At 65.6% G+C, this 19,433-nt stretch overlaps 1 protein-coding gene across 9 annotated transcripts; it reads right to left on the bottom strand.

The window, feature by feature from the left end:
• SAMD11 (sterile alpha motif domain containing 11) lies at positions 1 to 18,916 on the bottom strand. 9 transcript variants are annotated; one of them, XM_061185212.1, is made up of 16 exons: positions 18,318 to 18,916; positions 17,174 to 17,265; positions 15,587 to 15,643; positions 14,422 to 14,634; positions 13,992 to 14,170; positions 12,605 to 12,655; positions 8,508 to 8,632; positions 5,319 to 5,408; positions 5,008 to 5,118; positions 3,154 to 3,316; positions 2,110 to 2,225; positions 1,813 to 1,891; positions 1,210 to 1,724; positions 880 to 1,004; positions 457 to 567; positions 1 to 341 (listed from the first exon to the last, which is right to left on the bottom strand). In XM_061185212.1, exons 1-16 carry the CDS (start codon positions 18,832 to 18,834, stop codon positions 96 to 98), a joined length of 2,790 nt encoding a protein of 929 aa, XP_061041195.1. In that variant the 5' UTR covers positions 18,835 to 18,916; the 3' UTR covers positions 1 to 95. The 9 variants fall into 9 exon arrangements, with proteins under 9 accessions (XP_061041195.1, XP_061041194.1, XP_061041201.1 ...); XM_061185211.1 differs by having other exon boundaries at positions 5,008 to 5,142; XM_061185218.1 differs by lacking the exon at positions 18,318 to 18,916 and adding an exon at positions 17,895 to 17,972 and having other exon boundaries at positions 5,008 to 5,142.
• Between the last annotated feature and the right edge of the window lie 517 nt (positions 18,917 to 19,433).

The raw sequence follows: 19,433 nt of genomic DNA on the forward strand, positions 1-19,433 counted from the left end.
TTTGCATCCAAAACCGAAAGGAGGATAAGCTGTGGGGTCGGGGGCCTTTGCCGGGGAGCAGCCGGCAGTGAAGGATGGGGGTGTCTGACACCAGCTCAGCACAGAGGCTGGGAAGGGTCCGCGGGCCCTGGGAGCAGAGCCATGGTTCCGTTTTCCTGCTTGGGTGAGGCTCGGCCGGCAGGGGGCTGCGCGCCCCCATACGGGGAGGGGGCCGGTGCTGGGGACAGGGGCTGCTCCCCTGAGTTGCGCTCCCTCTCGGGAGCCCGCAGTGTTGGTGGCTGCAGCGGCAGAGCCACGGGGAAGCTGGCCATGTAGAAGACTCGGCCCAGGCGCTTGGCCACCTGTGGAGAGACGGGCCTGGATGGGGCCTGCGGGGCTGCTACCCTGCAGCCACACGCAGAGCCTCAGTGCTGCCCCTCTGTTGTCTGGAGACCACTGCCCCCAGTAGGCGCTCACCTGGGCCCGGATCTTGAGAGCAGGCCCCAGCTTCAGCCCCATGGTGGTCAGGAGATGTTCCTCTGTCAGCAGGGGCAGGGTCTCCCCGTCAATCCCCTGTTCTCTGAAGACCTGGAGGTGGGGGGCACAGTGTCAGGGCGTGAGTGCCGGGGCTGTGTGTCCTGGGGTGGCCTCAGAGCTCTCCAGAGAGAGCAGAGCCCAGAGGAGCTGCCGGTGCAGCTTGCAGGAAAAAGTGTCAAATGGAAGGAAAGTCTCCTCTGTGCTGGGCACATGTCCCACCTTGGAGGCGGAAACACTGACAAAGGGGGGGGCTGTGCACCAGTGCCCCCATCCCCGCAGTCTTTGAGAAGGGGAAATCGGGGGTGGGAAGCAGCGCTGGGTAGTGGGGGGTGCTCAGAACCATCCTGGGGGGGGGCCCCTCACCGGTGCATATTCTCCACAGCCGGACAGGCCGCCCACAAAGCTGCAGACATCGTCCACTGTCCACTTGCTGACATCCTCGGGCGCTGTGGCCTCCTCGCCATCCATGAAGAGGCCCCCCATGGCGCCTGGGTTGGGGATAGTGTTATTAGGACTCTGGCCAGCTCTTTCCTACGCTCCCACCCCTGTCTGCTGACCTTTGCTCGCCCTAATTGTTCAGAAATGTTGGACTGATGACTGAAGGGGGTTTTTGTCCCCGTGGACGCCCTCCCTGAGACCCTGGGTGGGGGATGGGGGACTGGCGCGAGCTAGAGGCATGGCGGGGGTGCCCACCTGTGTGGAAGTAGGGGTTGACAGTGTAGGGCAGGCCCAGGGGCAGTGGAGGGGGCAGCATGGACCCTGAGGCAAGCCCCTTCCCCTCAGAGCTGGCCCCTCCAGTTGGGGCTTGGCCTGGGATGGGGCCCTGGCCCCCAGCAGCCACCATCTCCGGGTCCTCTCCGTCTGAGTCCTTGGGGGGCTCATCTTCAGAGCCGTCTTGTGCCCAGAGCCCAGCCCCTGTGATCTCCTTGGGCTCACTGGGCCGGGTTGAGGCAGGGCTGGGGCCCCCCTTCCGAGGAGCTCGGCGGGCAGGCTCCCGGGGCGGGGTGGGAGGGCCGGGGCCCGGGGGTCCCTGGGGAGGCAGGGCCAGCAGCGGCGCGGAGCTGTGTCTCAGCACCAGCATGGCCCCGCGCCGCTGCAGCTCCTCGGCACCGTCGGGTGGGCGCAGGGCGGCCTCGGGTGCCAGCAGCTGCGGCCGGTGGGCGCTCTCCAGCTCCTTCTGGCGCAGCAGCTCTGCTGACATCTCCAGCCTGGCCGTGGAGACAGACGGCAGAGTATCAGCCAGCTCGGCAGTGACACGTCCCGCCCCGCCGCCCCACCCCCGGCTGAAGCACCTACCGGGCCAGGTTCTGCTTCCGCAGGAGCTCCTGCTGCCGGGCGAGCATCTCCGCCTGGGCAGAGGGCAGGAAGCCGTAGCCTGGTGGGAAGGGGACAGACCACGAGGCCAGGTGGCCGAGTGGTCCAGGGCCACCCAAGCCCGCCCTGGTCTGTCCTTGGCTTCAACAGGGGAAGGGGCGGGTTCGCTGGGAGCACTGATGGACACGCGGTCTGTGACAGATGAACCCGGATGGCCCCGCACCAACAGCCCCCACCCCACCTCCGGGGGACAGAATCGCACACCAGCCTACTCCTCACCTGGGGTCTGGCACAGGGCCGAGGGCACCCCCAAGAAGGGGGGCCTGAGGTGGGGGCCCAGGGCGATGTGGGGGGCATTCTGGGGCGACAGCAAGGGGGGCGGCTGCGACAACTCCCTGTGGACGGCAGGGTGGTGAGCCGCGCGCGCCGCAGGCTCGGGGGCCCCCTCCCCGCGCGCCCCCTTCTTCCCGGAACTGCCGCCCCCCGCCCCCGCGGCCCCCCGCTCCGGCCGCCTCTGCTAATTGCCGGCCCTGCGGGCGGTCGATGTGCGCCCGCCGCGGCTCAGGTCGCCTCCGTCCCCGCTGGCGGCGCCAATTAATCTCGGCGGCGGCGCGGAGGCGCTGGCCCGGCGGGCGGCGGCGACTGTGGCGGTAATTACCGCGCTGGGGCCCCCGCCCCCGCGGCCCCTGCCCCTAGCCAACCCTACGCGGACGCGGCGGCTGCAGCGAACAACTCGCGGGCGCGGGCGCGGGGGCGGCCTCCCGGCGCGAGGGGCGGGGAGCCTCCGAAGTCCTTCCGCCCCCGCCCCCTCCTGGGGTCTCCCGGCCCCTACAACCCCCGGAGGCCTCGTCTGTGCTGCCAGCGGCTCCGGTGTCTGAATCGGTGCTGCTGGGGGGCTCTCCCCGCCCCCAGCTCTCCTCCGACTTCGGGGTTCCCAGACCTCGCACTGCTCCCCCTCATCTGCCTCAAGCCCCCTCACCTACCTGTTGGGGGAGCAAAGCCCTCAGCTGTCTCAGGGGCACCTGGATTCAACGGGCCCCACAGCTGCTCCATGGAAACACATCCCACCCAGAGGGATGGTCATCCCCACACATTCTACCCCAGAAATGTTCTGGGCCTCTGCCCGGCTGCCACCAACCGAGGCCCGAGCACAGTGCCCGGTTCACTCAGGACCCTGCTGCTGTACAGCGGCGAAGGGGAGGTGCGGGCTGTGGACCTCGCGTGCAGAAACCAGGTGATATAGGTCTGCCAACCGCAGCTCTGAAGCCCCGAAACAAGCACAGGGAATGTAGCAGTCTCTCTGAAATGCAGGCACCCCGATACCTCTCTGAGAAGGACGGGGCACCAGCTGGGGCGGTGCCGTCTCGGTGCTGAGCCAGGCCCTGCTTCCGACGCTGACCTGCTGTGGATGAGGGCAGGTGGACTTCCAGGCCACTGGGGCTCCTCACAGCTGCCGCTGCCACCTCCTGCCGGACCCTCAGGAGATCTGAGGAGGGGGAGGCACCAGCAGTGACCCAGAGGCCAGCCCCCACCAGGCCCTCACGTTTCCCACACCCTGTAGTACACTGGCCAAGGACACGCAGACCCGGAGCACATTCTCCCACCGACCCTGCTGGTTCGTCACCGGCTGACACCAGACGTCCCAGCGCAAGGCCCGCTGGTGGCACCCACCGGTCTTGGGAGGGGGGTCAGGTGAGCATTTGTAAGGGATATGGGGATGTCAGGAACAAAAAAGTGGTTGGGATGGAGAGAGGGAAAGGTCCCACGCAGGGGAGTCTGGTGGTGCAGGAACCAGAGTTGAGATTGCCGAGAGCAAGGCTGCAGGGCCCGTGAGGGGAGGGGTCGTGCAAAGGCCCCCGAGTGAGGGCAGTGGGACCTGTCCAGGAGTTGGGGCGGGGCTCCAACCCCCTCCTAGGTAACACCCGGGCCCACTGTGCGGTCTATGCACTCTGCTCCCCACCCCTGGCCCTCTGTCCTGCTCAGGGCCGGACCTCAGAGTACCCCCCCGCAGCCCCCCCACTGTGCAGGCTCCGCCGCCACCGCCTGTTTATAAATTAATTACCCGAAAAGCGGAGGTGGGTCCTGCCCGGGGCCGGGTGCCAGGCCGCAGAGCCCAGCCGGCGCGGCCGCCCGCATCGATCCCGGCAGGGCCCCGCGCCCCCGCCCGCGGCCTGGGTTATTTACCGTCGGCTCCGGGCGGGGGCGGGGGCGGGGGCGGGGGCGGCGGGCGGGGGCCTGATTGACAGCCCGACTCCGCGCCGCTCCCCGCGGCCATCGCCCCTCCCCGCGCAGGCCAGCGGAGCCGGCCCCAGGCAGGGCAGGGAAAGCAATTAAAAAGGAAGATTTTTAAATTATTAACATTTGGTGAATTATTCAGGCTCTCGGTGCCTGACTGCCCTGGGGGACAGTGCCTGTGTAAGGAGAGGAAATCCGGCCCGTTTTCCCAGCACCCTCTCACCCAGTTCCAGCCAGAAAAGGCAAGCGCCCGGCCCCAGCCCCCGGACTGGGGTCTGCAAAGCCCGGGTGCAGCTGGACAGGGTGCCGGACTGTGCCCTCGCGGTGGTAGGGGTCTTCCAAGCGTCCTGTCTGGGAGCTGGGTGGGATGGGCATGGCGCCTCTGGCCGGAGCTCCTCCTGAGCACCAGTGAAGGCTGTGAAGGCCGGGCGACCAAACCTGAACCGTCGCCCGTCCTGCTTCTGGACGGACGTCCACAGTGGACGTTCAGGGGCTGACTGCTGCCCTGCTCTTGGCCTCCCCGAGGAGGGGTACGGTGCCGTCCAGACCAGGGGCCACGGGGACCTGCGTGTGCTGGGCCTGGGGAAACCCCCGCCTCCCACTCTCGCGTGGGCTCCCCTGAGACTCAGCTTCCTCATCTGTGAAATGACAGTGGCCATTCGAGGCCTGGCTGGGAGAGTCTGTGGGAGACCTGTTGGTGGGGGACTCCCCCAGATCTACCCAAACAAGCGGCTGCGTTGGGCAGAGGGAGGAGGTGGGCCTCATTGCCCACCTACAAGGGCTTTTGAGGTTTGAGGGGCCAAAAGACCTGCATCCAATCCCAGTCTTGGTGTCAACAGCCAAAGACCCCAGGGCCTCTTTTCAGGGTGAGCAGAGACCTCTCAGGACAGGGCGAGTCCAGCGCACGTGGTGGACTCTCATGCGTGGGGAGGGGCTACATACCGTGGCCGGGGAGGCCCAGGTGGTAGAGACGCTGAGGGTCCTCAAAGGTGCCGGCCTCACTCAGGGCGGACACCAGCCGGCGGTAATGATCCTCGGGGGCCATGCCGGGCCCTAGTTCCGGAAGCAACAGAGCCTCTGTGTTGGGCAAGCACAGGAGAGGGGTCTTCCCCTTCAGATACAGCCGAGGGGGAGAGGCAGGGGCTCCCCTCTTAGAACCTGCTGCTGTGCTGACCCTGCCCTGCAGAGGGTCCAGGCTGTCCCCCTTCCTCTCCAGTGCCTGTGCCCCCACCCCCCAGGGGTCGGGCTCACACCTTGAGGGGACTTGCTTCGGGCCTTCTTCTCCGAAGGGCAGTCACTGCTGATGTGGGGGGAGCGACCCAGCCTCTTGCCCAACAGGTCACCTGGGAGAGGGCAGAGTGAACCCCACCCTGCCTCTCAGGGCTCGTAGGGGCCAGGGCGGGAACAGCTCAGGCCCACCCCAATACCGGCCTCAGTCCCGGCCCAGCTCCAGCTCAGCCCGGAACCACACCCCTCATTCCTCAGGGGTGCCAGTGGGTCCTGGCCAGGTTAAAGCCGTGCTCAGCCCGGGGTCCCTCATGCGGGGCTGGGACGGGGCGAGGGCCTGGGACGGTCCAGACCCTGGGCTCTGGACTGTGTGTGCGTAGATATGATGGGAGATTCATAGCTACGGCCTCAGGTAGCAACTCGGGACCCCACAGGTGCCATGCTGCCCGCACCAGCCAGACTAGTCTCCTCTGCAGAATAAGGAGCCCTCCTCAGCACCCTGATTTGACTGGAAACCAACCTCTCCTTCTAGGATAGGGGTGAGGACCGGCCGTTGCAGGGTCCCATGCCAGGGTACCCCAACCTCTTCCTAGAGGCCACAGACCCCGGCACACCTGCCACATCCATTCTTCCTGGGCCCCTGCCCCCAGGCCACACCCCTCACTGCCCCCAGAAAGCCCGAGCCACCACCCTGGCCTGGCCTGTCACACACATGCCCACCTGCCCAGCTGGGCTAAGCCCCCAAGGGCACCCCAAGCAGCCTCACCCACTGTGTACAGCCCCTCACGTGGCCCAGGCCCCGCCCCCGCCCCATCCTGAAGTCCTCTCTCAGGTCCCACATCCAAACCATACTCATCCATCCCCGGGCACCAGCTCCCCTCCCTCCCAGCCCCTGCACCCAGATGCCAGGCTCCCTCCGAGCCGAAGTCCTGGGAGGTCTCTGCGGAAAAGCTCAGCGATTGTCTCGGGCTCCTGGACCCACCACAGTTACCTACCCTAACCCACCACAGTGCTGGCCTCCCGTCCAGACCCCGTGCTCCTGGCCCCCTCTCCATCCTCACGGGGCTCTGGGTGGGTGGGTGGGTGAGGGGCCACCCCATCTACGACCCAGGCCCGCCATGACACCTTGGCAAGGGGAGCTCCCGAGAAGCCCGGGCCGTCAGCCCCAGAGCCTAATTCCTTTTCCTTATTCCCTTAATCTGTCATTTTTATCAGGTGGGGAAGTGCGGCGGCAGCGGAGTGCCGATCAATCTCCACTTTACAGCTGACAGAATGGTGCTAATAACTTATTGATCTCGGCTACCTCCTGCCACTGGCCGGGGCCCAGTGGCCTAGCCCCAGGCCTTGCCCAGAGAGGGACGAGGACGAGGTCCCCACCGCCCAGACGAAGGGTCCTACCTCAGTGACCTAGCAGGATGGGTGGGGGGTGCTCAACCAGCACAAGGCCCCTCAGGAAGCCAAAGGGTCTCCGGCCAGCAGGGCCAGCAGGGCTGCAGCGTCCAGCTGTGCCAGGCGGGAAGGTGGGTCTGGGCTGGGTCCACACCTGCTGCCCACACCCCACCCTGTACGCACGCCTCCTGGACCCCGAGAACGACCCAGGGCTCTCAGCTCCCTGCGATCTGTTTCCCATCTTCCACACTGGGGGCGGGGCTCCTCTCTGCCTGGGAGAAGTGCTGGGGAGCACCTCCCTGTGGGGGGGACCCACGGTGAGAACCAGGCCCGTGGCCGCAGGGGGCTCCTGCCGTGGGGGTCTGGGGCTCACCGGGCCCTCATGAGGCCACATCTACTCACAGACGCACCCGGGGCAGCCAGAAGCAGACACACACACAGTCACCAGATGTCTGCAGGGCCGCCCCAAGCCCTCTCCTCCCGCCCCTTCCTGCCCGGGTGCAAACAGGACTGACACGTGCTCCTGGGGAGGAGGAGGTGAGGACGGGCGAAGGCCTCCACCCAGGGGCCGGCAGGAAGGTGTGGAAGCCGGTGAGAAGCGGAGTCCCAAGAAGAGGGCAGGACTCGGACGAAACCTGGACACAGGACACACGTGGTGCTTCATGCAGACCACGTGGGACCCCTGAAGTGCTCACATGCGGGCCCTGCACCTGAGCATGAAGAGAGTGAGGGCACCCTGATACACGCGTGTCACACGGGTGTGAGTGGATACCCAGGCCTCTGGCCGGGCGCAGGGCGCACACGCGCACTCAGGCCGTGCACCATGAGGGGGCCTCCAAGTGCGCAGGCAGCAGGGGGCCTGGCGGCTCAGAATATCTCAGTCACTGTGGGGCTCCGGAGGCTCGCCCGATCGATGGGGCAATTAGATTTTATCAGCTGCCTGCTCGGCGCCCCCAACTCGGCTCCAGAAGCAGCACCCCCCCAGAGGCCTACCTAGGCACAGACACACCTGGAGGCCCTGATGGGGGTACTCAGGTGTCCCAGGACGGTGGACCATCCCCTGCCCAGCCTTCCTGAGAGCTGCAGCCACTGCTGGGAACTTCCCGGGTTTGCCCTGGTCCATAGGGCAGCAAGGGACCCCTGCCACCTCCTCTCAGCACCCCCCCACCTTCAGCCACAGCTCAGCCGTGCCCCACTCTCTGCAGTGGTGCCTCGTGGGTCCCCAAGTTGTCCCTCCCTCTGAGCTCCCGCTGTCACCAGGAGCCGCCCCCCCTCAGGGACAGAGCTCCTGGGCCAGCACCCTCCTGCCCCACCCCTGCAGAGGTCCAGGCCCCAGCCCCCCTTCTCTCAGGGCGTGGTCCCCTTCCCTCCTGGGGCCCCTTGCTCTGTGGGGTCGGTGGGTACTCCGTGCGTGCAGAGCGTGTCCCTGCCCATCCAGGAGCCACTCCCAGGTGTGCGCCTCTGAGCCTCTGTGAGGCCTGCCCTCCCTGACTGTCCTGCCTTCATCTGCCCCTGGGGCCTCGGCCACTCCAAGCCCACCCCAGCAGCAGCCACGGTGGAGCCACTGCCTCCGCCTTCTGTCTGCCCGGCTGGCCGGGATTAACACAATTACCATCACACAGAGCCCCGGGGGACAGCCGGCCTCGCCGCCTCCCGCCTCCTCCGCTGGCCTCCCTGGCTGCCCGCCAAGGCTGCTGGGGGTGGCGGCGGCATCCAGAGCCGATGAGCAGAGACGCAGGGAGGGCTGTGGGGCGGCCATCCTCATGCAGAGCTGCCATGGCCCTGGCAGCCCCGTCCTCACCCCCCGCCCTGCCCTGGCTCCTCACCTGCGGCTCCCAGGCCAACCTCCACGCCGCCTCTCTGGAATTCACAGCGGCTCTGATGCTCGGGCATAACGAGGTGGCGGCTGCGATGCACGCTGGAGATGAGGGTGGGAAGGTCGCCGTCCTGGCTGCAGCGAAGCAGACAGGGAAGGTGAGACCCCGTGGGGCTCCTAACTGAGCTTGCGTGTGCGCGCTGTGAGCATCTCCATTCCCTGGTGGCTGTGGGCTCTCGCCCTGACCTACGCAGGCCCCACCTGGGCCCACCAGGACCTGCCAAGTGTCTGCTGGACGTGGACGCCTCGCCCTCAGACCCCGCTGCTGCTCCCAGGGAGGGTCTGTCTGGAGTGCAGGGCTGGCCCCGTCCTGCAGTGCTCTCTCCAGAGAGACCGGCCACGGTGTCCCTGCCTCCTGCCTTGGGGGGCCTGCTCCTGGGGTGCAGGCTGCCAGAGAGGCCCAGCACTTACTCCTGTGCACGTGCTAAACTTGCAACACCCACGGACTCTCGATTTCTTCAAATAAGAAAACCGAGGTTGAGACCAAAGTCTGCAGCCAATGAGGTGTGCGCATGTCCAGTGACACACATGGGCGCGCGCACACTCACACAGGCCTGCAGACACACACAGACACAGACGCGCACCGTGGTCCCCGGTGTGCCCGTGCTCAGGACACTCTGTTCTCTCCAGGGCTCCCCGCCAAGAACCTTGGGATGAACACAAATTTAACTTTGTTCCCTCATTTCTCTTCCTGTCAAATCAGCTCAATGCCTGTATCACAGAACCCCAGAGAAAAGAGGGAGGGAATGGTCCCCCAACCCATTTGCTCTTGGGGCTCTGAGAGCATCTCCCTTAGCACAGGCAAGGGCCACTCGCCACCTTGCAGATGCAGCCAGGAGTGACAGGAAGTTGGGATACGACAGAAGAGGAGCAGGGAGGGACCCGAGCGCACCCTGTGACATGCCAGCACTCCCTCCCCAGCACCCTCGCTCCCCAGCCCACCTGTAATGGAGCAGCCTCCTGTCTGGGCCACTGCAAGGGGGGCCTCCACTGAATGACCTGGGAACCAACCCTAAACCTCATTAAATAGCCCCCAGCACCCCCTCCCCCCAGCCTGGGTGGCTGGAGCAGGCTAATCCAGAGCTGGCCCCTAAGCAGATCAGTTTCAGCTCCAAAGCCTCCAGGGCTGGGCTCTAGAGCCTCTGGGAGACCCTGAGGCAGGCTCTCTCCCACCCCCAACCCCCTTTCCCTGGAGGCGAGAAGGCCCCCCCCATGCAAACAAGAGGGCAGGTGGGGTGGTAATAAGTACTTTATGGGATTAATTGGCAGCAGTTCTCACCCCCTCTATCATCCTCATCGATGCGGGGGGCGGGGGGGTGGGGTGGTGGTGGTGGAAGAGAGAAGTGCTGTCCTCAGCACCAGGGAGGGGGGCGGCGGGTGCCTAGTGGCAGGGCTGCTGCTGCCACGGAGTTCTCCCTTGAGGGGACCCCCTTCTGGTGTCCCTAGGACTCCTGCAGGAGGTGGACCGACTCCCCAGAGACTGAGGAGTAGGGTCAGGCCCCATCAGTTTGCTCCCCGTGAATCCTCAGCCGAGTGCCCCACGCAGGGACTGGGTCTGCCCCCCTCACCACCACCGTGGCCAACAGTTCTTTCACTCGGTGGTCATTCAGGCACTCGGGGGGTGCTGCAGCCCCATGGAGGTGATGCCTAGTGGGAACCAGGGCATGGTCCACCCAGCAAACCCCTGCTCCCTGCCTTGGGGGTTTGCCCCACGGGCCCCAAGACAGCCTGGCTGGCCCGGCCCCAGAAAACCTGTGTGGTCACTCCGTCATTCACTTTATATAAAGCCTGGTGTCATTCACGCCAGGCTTTATATAAAGAGCTGTGAAGAAATTCTATACACGCCAGACTGAATACGTGTGACCCCTCAGACCCCATCTCCCCACGAGGGGCCCCTCGGGCTCCTCCAGTGCCTGCTACACTGTCCAGTCCTCGGCCAGTTCAGGGGCCTCAGGAGGGCCTGCTGCCCAGGATGCATGGGGCCTGGGGGGGAGCTCCAAGCAGGCAGGTGGTTCACTGCAGTCATGCAGACAGAGGGACGGGGACGAATGGACCGACGGATGGAACTGATGGACAGACAGACAGATGAAGATCGATGGATGAAGTCAGATGACCAGACAGACGGAGATGGACAGACAGACACAGACAGGCGCTACTGGACCGACAGAAAGGATGGCAACAGCAGACAAACAGATGGACAGAGCCTGAAGTACAGACAGCAGACGAGAGACAGAAAGACACATGGACAGGGCCAAAAGGAGCCAGGAAGAGACAAAGACAGAGCCGGGGTGGGGGCAGTGTGAGGCTGCTGGGCCGTGTGCTTGCCCGGCCCTCCCTGGCCAGACGCCGGGGTGTGCAGTGGGGGACTGGGGGGGGGCAGATGGGCTGTAAGTCCTCTTGGCTGAGCCCCTCAGTCTCCCCTCTGGTGAAGTCCAGGAAATCAGCCCAGCTGCTCTGAGCGCCTGTGCCAGGCTGAAGGCGCACCCTCACCCTGGGGCCTGGCCGCTCGCTAGGGGCTCCCTGCGTCTGCACGCCTGGGCCCTCTCCCACATCCCACGGCCAGGTGGGGTGAGCAGGGGGCTACAGGCAGGAGAGGAGCAGCCTGGGATTTCCCTACAGGCTCCGCTGACAAATTTATCATGTAGCTTCCCAAGTAAAAGGCTCATAAAATGTCATCAATGTTCATGACGGTTCATAAAAATGATCAGTTGAGTGGGCAACTTCAAAATGAGGTGGAGATAAGTTTAAAGACGTTTTCATTGTAATTTGGCTCCAGGACCCAGACATTCTCAGAAATGTAAATAGTAACTCATCTGGGACTTCCCTGGTGGCGCAGTGGTTAAGAATCCGCCTGCCAACGCGGGAGACACGGGTTCGAGCCCTGGTCCGGGAAGGTCCCACATGCCGCGGAGCAACTAAGCCCGTGCACCACAACTACTGAGCCTGCGCTCTAGAGCCCGCGAGCCACAACTACTGAGCCCGCGTGCCTAGAGCCCGTGCTCTGCAACGAGACACCACCGCAATGAGAAACCTGTGCACCACAACCAAGAGTAGCCCCCGCTCGCCGCAACTAGAGAAACCCGCGCGCAGCAACGAAGACCCAACACACACACACAAAAAAATAAATAAATAATAATACCACATCTGGCACAAAGCCAGGCAGCAAGTGGGGCCACTCAGTGCTGGACGCCCACTGCCTGCTTGGTTGGGCCCTTCCTGTGCCTTCCCTGGAAGCGCTGGGCCAAGACTTGACCCCACTGACCAGACACCACAGGCACCACAGTCTGGGCTCTGCCCACAGACTGCCCACCCCTGCCCTTCTGAAACGGGGGACTTGGGTCTCCCCAACACCCCCCAACCTCCTCATCAGGTCCCCTCATTTTTATCTCCTTACTACATCTTGGATTGGCAGCCCCCTCAGCCTCTCTGCTTCCACCATACCTGGATCACCATGGACTGGAGCAAACCCCCAACCTGCTGGGCGGGGCCTCCAGCAGGACCTTGTCAAAACATACACTGGTTACTCCCCTGCTCAAGAACTTTCAGTGGCTCCCCACTGCCTGAAGGACAATGCCAACGGTCCCAGCATCTAAGGCCCTTTAGCATCCAGTTGAGCCAGGCCTACCAGCTTCCCCTCCTCCCTTCCCACATCCCCTTCCCTCATTCCTCCATGTTTTTGCAGACATCCCCTTTCCCTAGTGAACTCCTATGCGTCCTTCAAGACCCCACTCACACATCACCATTCTCACATCCCAGTGGGTCTCTGGGAGGGTGGGAGGGGCTGGTCACGGCCTTAGCTCTGGGCAGATGGGCTTCAATGTGCGAGGGGGAGCGCACTTTGGCTTCAGGGTTGGGCAGTCCAGCACCCACGACCGTGCTGCTGTCACAGCCTAGGCACAAGTCAACAGACAGACGACGGACTAAGGAGAGGAGGAGGGGAGGGAGGCTGGAGAGACTTAGAAGCAGACCCAGGGGACGTGGAGCAACAAGGCTCTGTCCTGCCCATGCACAGCATGTGGGGGCAGCCTGGCCCGGGCCCGGCCCTACCTGCAGGACGTCTCTCGGAAGGAGATGTTCACATCCCAGTGGGTGTGGACTCTGCAAAGAGAGAAGCAGAGGGTCAGTGTGGCCTCCAGGACTCGGCATGGGGACAGCAGGACGTGTGTGTGGCATGCCCTGTGTCTGCCCTGGAGCGCCAGCCTCAAGGGAACTGGGCTGGCTCAGAGCACCCTCAACAGGCCGGCGGCTGCCGCCAGGACAGGCCTGCGGGGCAGGAGCCAGCTCCTGGCCTCACCAGACACAGGCATCGGGAAGCGCAGAACTGAGAGCCCGAGTCTCTGCTTCTTGTTGCAGTGGAACCAGAGCAGCCCCCATGCTGTGCTGGGGGCGGGGCTGCAGCTTCCTCTGCGCGTGTCACTCGTGTGACTGAACCCAAATTCCTAGTTGCTAGAGCTGCTCCGGGCAGGGAATGAGCCCCGTGGCCACTGCCGGCTCCAGTGGTGGCCCCTGGGTCCCAGCTGCTGCCAACCTGCCTCCTGAAAGTGACCATCACACAGCAGAGGCAGGAGAGGTCAAGAAAGGAAATAGCTCTGCCCTGTGCCCGCACTCTCATCACAGCAGTACCCCTGAAAAGGCCCTCGGGCTGACAGAGGGCAGTGGGAGGCCCACGTGGTGCTTCACCTTAGCACGGGTGGGAGTGGGGGCTGGCGGGGGGGTGTGTCTCGGGTGGCCCGGACGGTTAGGGTTAGGGTAGGAGAAATTGGAACATGTTAAAAGACCAAGCAGGAAGAGAAAGGGCCTAAAATTCTGGGAATGCACAAGACGTGCTGGACAGACAGATGATGGATGGACAGATGGATGGATGGATGGAAAAACAGGTGAGTGGACGGGGGGGGGGCCTCTGTCAGGAGGGGAGAAGGTGGGAGGTCAGGAAGGGTGGCCCCAAGCCTGGGAGGGTCAGTAAGGAGCCAAGGGAGCGGCCGCTCCAGTGAGAGCGAGCATGAGGTCCGCCCAGCTCCCCCTTCCCCGCCTGGCTGTGGTGCCACCAGACCCTCCTCCTAGAGACTTCTTCCTTCCTCACACCCAGTGGCTCCGTGCCTCCTCGCCCACAGCCCTCCCTGGCCTGCTCTGGCCGTGACTACTGGTGACCACTGGTGCCTGCTCCCCAGCGACGCCACCGAGTCCTGGCCCAGCACTCGGCCCCCAGGCGGGGGCAAGCCATCCTGCGGCATGTCCCCGGGGGTCCAGGTTCTGTTTCAGCCGTGGCAGCTATCAGCGTCCACGGAGACACAACAAGCTAAACCGGGGCCCTATCCCCAGGGCAAAGGCCCCCCACCCGAAGCCTGATGTGGCCTTCAGCTGCCTGGAGACCCCAGTTCTGATGTCCCCATCCTGCCAGAGCCCGCGTGCCCTCCCACCCTGGCCCTTGAAGCACCTTCTTTTCATGATACGGACATGCGGGTCGTCCTCCTGCTTCAAGCCCAGCCGCTGCCCACAGGCCGGGCCACTCCTGTCACTGTCACCACTGGCTGAGAAGCTTGGGGTCAGCTCCTTCTTCAGGACGCGGGCAGGGGGCAAGGCAACTGTCCTCTTGTCCGCCAGCCGCCCCCGGTTCTGGACAGGGAGGGGGGAGAGGAAGGTTAGGCCAAACCGGGTCGCTCAGCTTCCTGGGTGCCTACAGCAGAGGGGCCTCCAGCCTCCAGGACCATCACAACCGGCCAGAGGCCAAGACAAGAGCAGGGAGGCAAGGCCTCCACCAGGAACCCCTCCAGAGACTGCCTTCCACTCCACCCTGGGGGGCTGGGGTGTGGGCAGTGCCTTGTCGGGACTCCACACTCAGCCCAGGCCCCTCCACAGGCACTCACCTGCTGGAGACCAACGCGGCTTTCCCAGCTCCAGGGAGCCCCGAGGGGCCGCGAGTACCCGCGGGACGCTAGGACCCCTCCCTCCTGTTGCCAGGACAACGTGTCCCCGCCACACGCAGGGGCTTGGGGAAGAAGGTGTCCAGGGGGCTCTCGCCCCTCCCCACACAGCGTCGCCCTGGATCTGAAGGGCAGCGGTGTGCAGCCACCACAGTGCTATCCTCCAGAGGAGAGGTTCTCTTCAGACCCAGACCACCCACCTCCAGACGCACGGCCCACCCCAGCCCCAGATTTGGGCAGTGCCCCTGACAGGGTCTGGGAGCCACAGTCTCTGCCACACCTGCCCTCACACCACCCAGGAGGCCCCCCATGGTCGGCTCTGCAACACACACTCAGCAAGACGGACTGGGCAGCGCTGGGGATGGGTGGCGTGGAGGCGGCAGGAGCCAGGGTAGGCCTGCAGGACGAGAGGGGTAGGCCTGCAGGACGAGAGGGCTCGCCCTGTGCTTGTAAGATCCTGGCCTTGGCTCGGTGCTACACCAGCGACAGCAGAGCTCAGGCCAGGCGGGGTGGCGTGGAGGGGGGTGACTGCCCATCTGGGCCCCCTGCCTCTTCAGGCCAGGCTCTGGGGGAGGGTTCCCAACAGCCCTGGCCTGTCAGGCGCGTGCTCAGCTGCAAGCCCTCTCAGCTGTGCCCTCCTCTAGCCTGCTGTAGCCCAAGCAAAAGGACCTCCTCTCCTGCCTTTCCGCTCTAATTAAACTATTGTCTTACGAAAAAAGTAAATGTATTTCTTTCTGCTTCTCATCTGTGGGACAAGGAAGAGGAGGGGGAAACAGAGCAGTAAGACTGCCACCTGGGGTGAGGCCAGACCAGCTAGGGTGGCCTGGGATGGCTCCGGTGGGGGGGGGGGTGCTGAGGAAGAGGGACCAGGATGGGCAGCCCTGCTGACCCCGGCCAAGGACAGGGGACACACGTGCCTCCCACGCACACCCGAGACCTCAGCTGCTCGCCCCTGCTCAGCCCACAAATTTAAGAACTGGGTGCTAAGCCCCTGCCCCAGCCAAGCCCTGGTTCCTCAGCCAGCAAGAGGGGGGTGTGTGGAGGCCGGCTGCGTGACCCCTGCACCGTGTGCACACCCATATTCTGTGACCGTGAAGTGTGCACATACCTGTGTACCTGGCCATGGGGAGTAGGGGAAACAGTCTCTCTGTGGAAAAGGTGGGGCCTGGAAAGACAAGGGGGTCCATGAAGCTCCTTCCTTCCTAAGGAAGGGGTGCAGGGATGGGCCTGGGAGGCACCAGGCTCAGAAGAGGCAGGCCCAGGTCTGAGCCATCCCTCATGCAGGGCAGGGACCTGGGAGCCCCTGACAGGTAGGCAGCCCTGCCAAGCAATGTCCTAGAGGGGACTGATGCGGTGCTCAGGCCACCTGCCCACCCCCCTCCTGTGGGAGACCTTCAAAGGGGGATGATGGGAGAGGCAGGGCTCCTCCCACCCGAGCAGAAAACCCAGACCAGCCTGGAGAGTGCCCTCTTGGGCACCAGCTGCTTGAGAAGGGGAGCGAGAGCTCAGCCTCCTGCCCCAGGCAGGTATGGTGGCAGCGGGCAAAGGGGGGGCTGCCTGTGTACATGCTCTGTCTGGGGGGCTCTGGGGGCGGGCATGCCTGTGAGTATGGCGAGCTCATGCCAGACAGTGTGTGGGGTGGGCACGCGGGGAGGTTCAGCTGTGTCCTCTTCCCCTGCCCAACTTGTGTGTCTTTACAGGACTGTGTGTGGCTTCCCAGCTTGCCCACCCCCAGGGCCCACGAGGAATCCAGGACATCCCCTCCCCCACCCTACTGCCAGTCCAAAGTAAACAAGCTGAAGGCAGCCTGCAGGGTCCTCTCAGGCCTTCCTGGCAGAGGGGGCTACTGAATGGTGCCAGGAACCATGGCCCTAATGGGCTCTCCCCCAGGGGCTCAAACTGTCCCCCTCAAGGCGAAATTTCCTTTTCAGGTCCACCCTCCAACCACTGCTGCCTGGCGGGCATGCGATGGGGAAGGCAGTGCTGCAGGGGCAGGCGCAGGCCCCATCTCTCTTGCTCCTCTAGGCTAATGAGGGATCAAGAGACGTCTACACTGGGTTAGAGGCCCCACACCAGCTCCCAGCTGCAGTTCTCTTGACACCCAAGGCCCACACTGCACCTCCTGTGCCGCCAGCCGGGTTGTATCCTCAGACACTCCTGGACATCTAGAACCTTGCCCTGTAGGGCTCCAGCCCTGGGCTCCCAGAGATGCACGTCACTCACATCCAAGCCTGTGGCCACCCCAGAATGTACATCCAGGCCAGACGACACTGTCACACTGTCACATCCCAGAACAAGCATTCCCTTAGGACCGGTCCCTCTCCCGGGCTGGGCCAGCTGACACGGTGACCCCCTCCCGACCTGTGACAAGGCAAAGTCCCCAAGCCCCAGTCAGGTGACACTGTCCAGGGAGGAATCCTTCACAGCGTGGGCTGTCCCCAGGACCTCAGAAGAAGCAGCTCCCAGACTCCCAAGGAGAGGTTCCAGGATAGGCAGGACCCTGCCCTGCATCAAGGGGGCGAGGGCTCTGGTGCCCCGGGATTCCCACCCAAAGCCGTCTCCTCTGTTAGTCCCTGGGGGCTCCCTCCTGCCCATCGGCAGGGTTGAGGTTAGGACTGATCCTAGAAAATACAGGCACAAGCTCCGCAGCGGAGAAACAAGACCCCGAAGCCCCAGCTTTTCTCCCGCATCTCACCACCGGGGAGGATATTCGACAGCCGGGACAGTCGCAGATCGGAGGATGCACCTGCAGGATCCCCTTGGACATAAGCGTCTTCAGACTTTTCCCTGCGAGGAGAGCCGAGGCAGGACCAGTGAGGCAGCGGGGCGGGCACGCTTCCGGGGCGCTGTCAGGGTCAAGGCCAGGTTCTCTCCCACCACGACTATGAACACCCGCCTCCGACCAACTTCCGAACCCACCGCCAGGCCTTGCCGCTCACCCCACTCTCGCGGACGCCGCGGGGATCTGCAGAGCTCAGAAACTCCAGATCCGGCGAGCGCCCTCCCCTGACGAAGGGCGGCCTTCTCCCCCCACCCTGCGCCACTCCTCCCGCGCTCCACCCTCTCCAAGCCGGTCCGCCGGAACCCGGAGCTGGGCGGAGGAGGGTCGGGCCCGGCGCAGGTGAGCGGCGCGGTCAGGACCCGGGACTGCGCTTGACCTCGTGGAGTCGCGAGCCCCAAAGTCGACGAGCGTGACTGGGTCCCTAACTTTCTAACCACCCCCCACCCCCGGCCTGACGCTCACCCCCCCTCCCCCACCGCATGCCCGCTCTGGCGCCCGCACGTCGCGCCCTCGGAGCCAGACTCCTGCGGGAGCCGCAGCGGCTGCTCCCAGCCCCGCCGCCGCTCGGCTCCGCGCGCGCTCCCGCCCCGACGCGCGCCCCTGCGCCACCCCTGCACCTTGCCGTTCGCTTTACCAGCGCGCGTCCGCACCCGGCCGCACGTGTGCCCCTCCACTCCCGCCAGAACCGGTGGCTCCTCGACCCCGCAGGGGAGTATCCCGCCCAGTCGGCCTCCCGCCCGCTCCCCCGAGTTCCCGTAAACTTCCCCGGAGCCTCAGGCCCAGGAATCCCGCAAAGACCTTCCGGACGGAAGGAGCCGCCGGCTCGTGCGGCCAGCGCTGGGGGGACCGCGGAAGCCGAGGGCGCTCTGCCCGGGTCCACTAGGCGACCGTGCTTGGGGGGAGGGGGCGTCTCTGCTGTGGCCCCGGAGTCGCAGCGCCCTCTCTAGGCAGAGATGGAGTCTCCCAGGTGGCAGGACGAGGGGGGTCCGGACCCACCGGGTCCTCGGGGAGCAGAGGGGAGGGACCGGAGAGGCCCGCGCCCCCACGGCGGCCGCACCTTTGTGGCGGATGCTGCGCTTCCAGTCCTTGGCCGTCTCGCGGCCGCTGACGAACTGGAACTCGTTGGGTGTGAGCCACTCGCCGCGGTGGCGGATGGACGGACCCTTGCTGCCCTGGCAGAGTTTGCGCACGTAGAGCAGCGCGCGGTTGGCGCCGCACTCCACCTCGATGCACGGCTCGCCGTTGTCCAGCAGCGGCTGGAAATCCGGTGCCGCGGCCGCAGTGGCCGAGAAGCGCTCGAGGGCCAGAGGGTCTCTGGGCAGGTGGAGGTGCGGGGCGGCCTCGTGCAGGCTCAGGTAGGCGCGCGGGGCGCGGAGCGGCGGGGCCAAGAGCGCCTCGTAGCCCGCGGTCGCGGCTGGTAGCGAGGCGGCCGGGGGCAGGGCGGCCGCGGCGGGCAGTGGCGCCAGGTAGCCGGGCAGCGGCGGCAGTGGCAGCGCGGCCAGGGTCGGGTGGAAGGTGGCCAGAGCCAGGGCGAGGTCTTCGCGGCCGGGTAGCTCCTTCTTGACCGCCGGCATGGTGGGCGGGTGGTCCTGCAGCCTGGCTCTCCGCAGCCGGCCCAACTAGTTCCGGCCCGGGCTGGAGTTGGGTCTCGAGGGCGGGGGCCTGGGAGGCTCCTGGCCGCGCACCCGTCCTCGCCGCTACTGCGCCCCAGCCGGGCCACCTCGGACCGCTGCCCGGCCGGCTGGCGGGGCCTCTGCTGCCTGAGACATGGTGCTGCCGGAGCTGTATCGATCCCCGATCGACCTGCCCAGCGCCGCAGCTCCAGGACCCTGGGGCTCCACAGGGCGCTGGGCCACCTGCGCCCGCGCCCCCCGGGGCGGCCCCGCGCCCGGCTTGCTGCTGCGCCCGCCGGGCCGAGCCGGGCAGTGAGGAGTTGTGGAGCCTCCGGCCGCGTGCCCCGCCCCGCCGGAGGGTCCCAGGCCCCCGCCCCGCCGTCCCAGCCGCGCACCCGCGTACTCCAGCGCGCGCCCGCCCGGCGGGGACTTGGGAGACTCGCGCGCCGCCGCCGCCGCCACAACTTGGCCCATTTAAACGGCCCCGGCGCGGCGGGCGGGCGGCATGGGCTCCAGCAGGGGGTGCGTGACGGCCGACTGGGCTCATGCGGGGCACCCGA

This window comes from Eubalaena glacialis, chromosome 3 (assembly GCF_028564815.1).
Source record: "Eubalaena glacialis isolate mEubGla1 chromosome 3, mEubGla1.1.hap2.+ XY, whole genome shotgun sequence".
Classification (NCBI taxonomy): Eukaryota; Metazoa; Chordata; class Mammalia; order Artiodactyla; family Balaenidae; genus Eubalaena; species Eubalaena glacialis.